Below are 7242 nucleotides of genomic sequence, written 5' to 3' on the forward strand. Positions count from 1 at the left end.
TCCAACACAACCCCCAGAGCTTTCACTCCCAAGTCGAATTATCTCTGGCAAGGGACCAGCATGCAATTACACTGTTAGGTATTTGCTAAGGCACTAATTCTGTGAAACCCTGTTTATGTATTTACATTTTCACTGACAAATCTATGGGAAACTGGACTTGCAACTGTCAGGTGGATTCATCTCCTTACCAACAGACTCAAACGGTCAAATAAAACTAAATGACAGACAAGTTGAACACAGGGAAACACAAAAAAGAGACAAGCTAGACAGCGGGGGTACAAAAAGGCCCCTGACCTCTCCATTGTGGAAACGTGCCCTCAGAGATGAGCCGGCTCTACTACAGCTGGAAAGGTCAGCAAGCACACAAGGTCAAGCCGACATGGTCCTGCTATACGCAACATCAAAGACAAGTCCAGCGCCTGTCATGCTTCTTCTGAGTCTGGCTGAAAACAACAGCGCTAATCCCACCGCCCGCTCTCTGTCGCTCTTACAGAGAGGACAGAGGTCAGCTGGATCTACAAATCCTAATAAATTGACCCAATTGTAGCCACTGGTGCAACTTGCCAAATTTAAAATGCTATCTTTGATGTTCATAGACGTTTATGCCCTTTGGACCTGCGTGAAATGAGCAGAGAAAAGAATGCTGGTGAATCAACATATGCCCTTTGGTGGACACTTTTATCCAAAGAATTATAGGTTTTCTTCTTTGAAAGTGAATTGAACATCTCTAGTTAAAAGAAAGAGGGAGCCTCTCTCAATGAAAAATTCATGAGCCTTAAAAATAATGGTCTCCATAGTGATGAGATCTGCAGGGAACGCAACTTCAAAGTAAAATTTGATGAAATGCTGAAAATGTTTGTCAGCCCTATAAGCTTCTTAGATGGGAACTCTAAGGTCAGGGTGACTGCCTGATGGGAGAAAACGTTGAGAGAAAATGTTATTACAAATGACCAGGGGAGACAGGGTTGATATTTGGAAGGCCAGTGGCTTGACTACTTACATTCACTTATAACCTTCTCCTCACCCTGCCTTTAAAAGAGAAAGAATTTTAATGGAAAGATACCAGGGAAGATTTTGGAAATGAGATTATTGGGCAACTCTGTGCAGCTGCCCAGTGTCTAATCTCCTCATGACAGCTCTGAAATGAGGAGCCTCTTATCGCCCGTCATTCCTTCTAAATCCCATGTGCCTCCTGCCATATATACCAACTGTTTTAAAACCTCCAGTCTCCACTTAGAAACTTGAGCTTATTCTACCAACCTTATATTCTCTTATTTTCTGTTTGTGAAATCGGAGGAGTGCGAGTGTGTTTTAAGACTTCAAAGCAAGTGTGTGTACTTTGCTTAGAATAAAGCCACAGAAAAATGTCTGACAGCTGTTAAGTATCAACCTATATTTAAGTATTACTGTCTGTGTTAATTGTTTAGGCTATAACTTATTAAGTGAACAGTTGTGCAGAATCGGGAAACCAGATCAGAAGCAGTTTGAGCTATTCATCCATAATTGGTCACCCTCAGTGGGAGTTTTTGAGAGCAATTTAACATGTGCCCCACAGCGCAATGCAATTTGAGTAAATGAGAAACAGAGAAGTCAGCATATGAGGCCAATGTATTTTGTTGATGAAGAAAAGTCGTTTGAACTTTTGGCCAGTGCTGCTCTTAGTACCACTGGTATGACGGCTATAGCTCAAATCAGCTAATGGACAAGAGTTAGTGATGTGTGGTGTTTAGCTATCTGAATGCAGGAGAAGAGTTAAAGATGCATGTAAAAACTCAATGCAAAACGCCTTAATGTATAGTAAATAGTTGTTTGTTCTAAGGTGAAAGATATGCATGGTTAAAACCAATGACAAAATGAAGAATTAATTAGTTGAAATAAAGTGTAAAAAGAATGGTTTTATTTCTCAATGTACATACAATTATATGAAAGCAATTTTGCCCTTGAATTCTTCAACTGCAGCCACTTGCTTTGACAAACTTTAATTACAACAACATAAATATTTACAAATTAAGTGTGGATATCAATTACAATTGTGTTACACATGCATTTATAGAATGCACAGTTTTGGCTTCAATCACTGCATATTCTTAATAATTTTCCAGCTATAACAAACTGAGCAATGAGTGCACAAATTCTGTCCAGTTTAAATGCAAATTTGTAGCATTTGTCTGCTGCTTTTCATGGAGATCCATGAAACAGAGTTTGTTTTTGTACAAGTGGTGATTAAGGTTGATGTCCTCAAAGAGCAGGTGGGATCTTTCCAACATGTTTTGAGAGCATTTCCCACGGTTCTCAGTGTTTTTTCCAACAGTCCTCATTCTGCCTGGGGGAACTCCACTACACCAGGGTCATGACCTTCAGAGAGGCAGGTTGGAACCTACGAATCTTCTTCTTCAGGGCTCGGGAAGCTTTGATGCGGCAGGCTGGGGGCTCGGGGCGTGGGAGCTGCTGGAGGGGCAGTCCAGCGGCAGTAGGCCCCAGTGCGGCCTCAGCCCACACCAGACCCCCCTCCTCCTCATGGCTGTCCACCTGGTCCCCCTCGTCCAGGGACAGGCTACTATCAGAGTCGGAGAAGGACTGGGAGCTCTGGCTGGACTCGCTATCCCCAAAGCGGTTGGTGGTGTTATCACTCAGCTCCCCCTCACTACTTTCAGCAATGGTGGAGTGAAACAGTGAGGCACATTCAGCCGAGTACTCAGACTCACATCTGGGTGGGTAGTGGCTGGACATGGGGAAGGGAGCTGGAGGGTATCTGGCATTGAGACTGTTGAAGAAAAAGGAGGAGGACATGGAGGGCTGGAGGGCTCGAGGAGGCCCTACCCACTGGCCTGAGTGTGGCCTGGCACTCATACTGCGGACCATCTGCCTGCTCCCTGTTGCCTGAGCATGGGGATCTCTTGACCTCTGACGCTGAACACATGAGGCCTGGAGCATCTCCACTTCAGATGGCCACTTGCCCGTCCCCTGCCTCCTCTTCCTCTGTTCTGTGGGTTGCTCATACTCCAGGTACTGGGGTCTGCGGCTTTTGCTGGACTTGGTGACAGCAGGAATGGGATGTGGCTTAGGATGGACCTTGTGGGTGTTCAAGAGTCCAGGGCTACAAAGGCTGGAGTCTGAGCCTGAGTGTCCGCGCTCCTCTCCCAGACAGGTGACCAATTTCTGGGTCATCTTGCCCTTTCCGGACCTTCTCAGTTCTCTCTCTCCCTTGGTTCCACCATGGGCCTCTCTGGTCCTTTCACTGGAGGAGTAACCCTGCTGGTGCCTCAATGCCCGAGGCTTCTCACTGCCTTTTCTTCTCAGTTTCACAGCCTTGGTCTTGCGGTCCGCCTGTCTCACCTTGACCCGCTGAGATTGAGCAGGGACAAACTTGGCATGGACAAAGTCAGGTGACGCTGTGTGGCCTACATGAACCTCAAAGCCTTGACTCTCTTCTGTGCTAGAGCTGTGGGCCATGATTGGCCTTTGCCCATGGCCCTTCCTCTCAGGTAGTGTTGACTCTGGGATATCCCCGTATCTTTTCTCTGAATGGCTCCTCACAACACTAGCATGATCTCCTTGGACCTTGTCATTGTTTCTGGTGGTGGAGGTGATGACCTCCCCAGAGCTGTACTCCCTCATGGTAGCAGGATAGGAATACCGGTATGAAACCTCTGGGGCTCTCATTGACTGGTTGTGGTTTACGTGATTAACTTGCTCTTGGCTGGAGTATATCATGCAATGTCTCTTCCGGTCATTATCTGGTGGGATGATATCTGAAGTCTGGGTTGGCAAAATCTGCAGAGGAAACATTTCAACCTGAGACTCAGGAAACACTGTTCCAGCGTCACTGGGCTTTCTGTGATAATCACTGTGTGTATACAGAGTCTCTTTCCCTGCTTCACTCTGGATGTTGATCTTGGTCATGCTGCGCTGGAGAAGCTTGTCAATGTAACCCAGGGGTCTGGTCTCAGACAGTACTTGTGCCCTCTGCAGGGTGTCAGGACTTGGGACACCACGTACTGGGGGTCCCTGGTCCTCTAGGAACCCTGGGGTGGCTGGTTCCCCACCTGGAGAAAAGATGGGGCTCTGGAGAGCCACGGCATGCAGAGGGCTGGGGTAGTGGTACACTTCAGTCCCACTGCGGGACACCAGGTTGCTCTGGAACTTGGGGTCCACTGTGGATGTCTTGAGGCTTGGGCACATTGAGGATTTCTTCCCATCCACAGACTTGTAGCAGCCTGGTCCAAGAGTCATCACCCTATCGAGATCACCTGGTGAACACACAGGGAATACACAATCAATACTAATTTCCCTTTGAAATCACTCACCTACTCAAAATGTACATAATTGTAAATCGAAATAAACAGCTGGCCACCATAGACAAACGTTGCTTAGTAACAACAACTGACTGGTGCCCATTCTTACACCAATTATTGAGAGAGAGAGCATTGGCTGAGATGCACTGCTTACCTGTTGACACAGGTCTTGGCCGTGCCCGTTCAGTGCCTGTGGTGCTAGCCCGGATCCTGCTGCTGCCCAGATGGAGGCCTGTGGCCCGTGGAGGGTTGGGCTGGGAGGTGCTTTCATCAGCGGAGCGCCGGCGGCACACATCAACCTGTGACAGGGGGCTGATGATGTGAGAAGTGGCAGGGCTCATGGGGGGGAGGAGAAGGCTGGTCTGGGAGGAGGACAGGCACTCACTGTACACAGAGGTGCAGGAGTTGGACAGGGAACAGGAGCCGCCATCGCTGAGCTCATAGAAACCTAGAGAGAGCATGAGAGATTTCACATGAGTATTATAACCCAAGAAATTGAACTGTCATGTGATGGCAGGTTGGGTGAGAGCTTTATTAAATGCTAAAAATGTAAAAAATGTGTGTGCGTTTGTGTGCCTACTAACCTGAGCTTGGCCTGCTGTCACTCTCCAGCTGCTCTGTGGAGGCCTTGCTCACATCCAGCTTCAGCTCACTGATCTGTTGGTCCAGCTGCTGCAAGTGGGTCTTCAGGCCGACATCCTGCCTCCGTAGACGAGACTGTAAATCAGATAACACACACACACACACACACAGACACTTTAGCCAAATGCAAAATAATATGTACAGTACAACTTATATGAAGTAGAACCTCATTTATTAATTTTCTCAGAAATGCAAGCTGTTCAAGAGAATGAGGTTTTGCAACAAAGCTCAGTCAAAACATGCATCACACTGAAATACTCTGCACAGTCAAATGTGCAGGTTCAATGCTTCAGTTGCATGTATGGACAAGAAAAGTCAAGCAGGAAAGTCAAAATGCATGTTAACAATGCTAGGATTTTGTTCAGATGAGGTCTGAAGACTGTTGTTTGGATAAAGGATGTTCTAATGTACAGCCATCAGAAAAACAAAATAGACTGCGGCTGATCATTAACCCCAGGAGGACATGGGGGAGCCTGGAAGAGGCAGTGGTAGGTAACTCATTTCTCCCCCACAGCGAGGGCTTGGCCATTGTGTAAACTCCTGGAGGAGGAAGGGTTGGGGGTTGGGGTGGAAGACTGTGTTTGATTTAGCAGCTAGGGCTGGGCAACACTGTTACAGTGGTTCTCAAAGTGAGGACTGGGGACCTTCAGGGGTCATCGCCAGCAAAAAGCAGATGTCTTTAATGTTTTATTCTCGTTAGTACAAACAGCTACATTTATTCAAATATGGCTCCCTTGGCCAGTTGGTTTCTATTTAGGGGATCTATACAGAATTTCTTGGTATGGAGAGAGTTTAAGAACCAGCATGGTTCTGTATGGCCTGTATTTTACATTACCCTAACCATTTACAGTTTATCCTTCAATGCATTTTAGCATTAGTTCAATTCTACTGGAAGTCAAGCATAGCACCTTAATCCCTACACGTTTTGTAAATGGATATACAGTAGCCTACATGGAAAAAGTTTGTCATGGAAACTCCACACATCTAGTTGTCACCTGCACTCAATAGGCCTCTCACCATATTACTGAATGTTTCCCAATAAATGACAAATGTTTTATGCAAGCAGTTTGATGAATCCAAACGTCCAACTTTGAAAAACACAGGGTGAACTTAAAGGCAATAGCTATTAATATATTTCCAGCTACATTATAGTGGTTAATGATTGAGGAGCAACCCCCCTCCTCTCACACACACTCTCTCTCTTCTCTCTCTCTCTCTCTCACACACACACACACACACACACACACACACACACACACACACAAGAGTCCCGTGATCCTGCAATGAACCTTGATTTATGACACCTATCCCACTTCCTACCCCCAACTGAGAGCATAAAAGTCTCTGGCAATAATTGAAGACTGAAGACTGAATGCACATGAGCATCAGCTGATTCAAACAGACGTCTTTATCCTAAATACAATAAAACACAAAGTTCATTATTGATATATCATAGGAGATATGAGCTCAATTGAAGCCATTTCTTTACGAATATGTTTTAGAAGGATGCAAAACTGTAAGTCCCTATAGGAATATTATGCTATGTTAGATAAAAATACCATAATGTGCAATAAGGTCACAATAAACTTACTATTGAGTACCACAGGCACATAAGCCCTATAGTGATTCTTAGGGTTATATATCAAACTAGATCCTACCAGTTGCTGCTTTAGGGCGGTCAGGGTCGCCTCCAGCCGCTGTTCCTCGGCCCCCATCATCACGGGACCCTCGGGGCTCGTGCGGACAGAAGTCACTGGCTCCTCCCGGTCCATCCACAGCGCCCAGCTCACCATGTCGCTCTGTTTGTCCCTCAGCAGATGCAGCTCCTGCAGCCCGGCCAGCGCAGCCTGCAGCCTCTCCCCGACCCTGCTGCGGTCTACCCCGGCTGCAGCGCTCATCATCCCGGCGCCAGACACCTTCCTGCTCAGCATGCTGGAGCGCGGCGTCCGGGCATATCCAGACACGAAACACAATGCAAGAAATGTCCTTGTAAGCAACCGAGCAGTGTTTTCTTTACCGCCCTGCTATGAGACTAGATTGGCTGAGTTCCTCGCAGGATGGCGGCGTGGTTAGAAATGACTTGCAGCTGCAGAGCCGACCCTTGTTTGGTTTTTAGACTACCTGTTAGAATAAATGTAAGGCGCAGAGCAGAGGCTGAGCTCCTCCCACCGGCCAAATGGGCTCTCTTCCCATTGGCTGACCGCTGGGTAGCAATGAACATCTGGTACTAATCCTCTCCATTCAAGTCCCTACTGGAGCTGCCCAGGCATGTACTGTGTTCATCTGCATAATATCCCTAACGGCT

The 7242-nt window shown here is 46.9% G+C and overlaps 1 protein-coding gene across 1 annotated transcript; it reads right to left on the reverse strand.

Moving 5' to 3' along the window:
- Positions 1-1912: 1912 nt before the first annotated feature.
- On the reverse strand, positions 1913-6937 carry dact2 (dishevelled-binding antagonist of beta-catenin 2). The gene is made up of 4 exons (XM_071519637.1): positions 6596-6937; positions 4880-5012; positions 4450-4743; positions 1913-4250 (listed from the first exon to the last, which is right to left on the reverse strand). The coding sequence occupies exons 1-4, from the start codon at positions 6866-6868 to the stop codon at positions 2338-2340; spliced, it is 2613 nt and encodes an 870-aa protein (XP_071375738.1). The 5' UTR covers positions 6869-6937; the 3' UTR covers positions 1913-2337.
- Between the last annotated feature and the right edge of the window lie 305 nt (positions 6938-7242).

Source organism: Centroberyx affinis, unplaced genomic scaffold (assembly GCF_046629955.1).
Source record: "Centroberyx affinis isolate AG114_WGS23_722 - 3 ecotype Tasmania unplaced genomic scaffold, CSIRO-AGI_Caff_v1 ptg000718l_1, whole genome shotgun sequence".
In the NCBI taxonomy this organism is placed as follows: Eukaryota; Metazoa; Chordata; class Actinopteri; order Beryciformes; family Berycidae; genus Centroberyx; species Centroberyx affinis.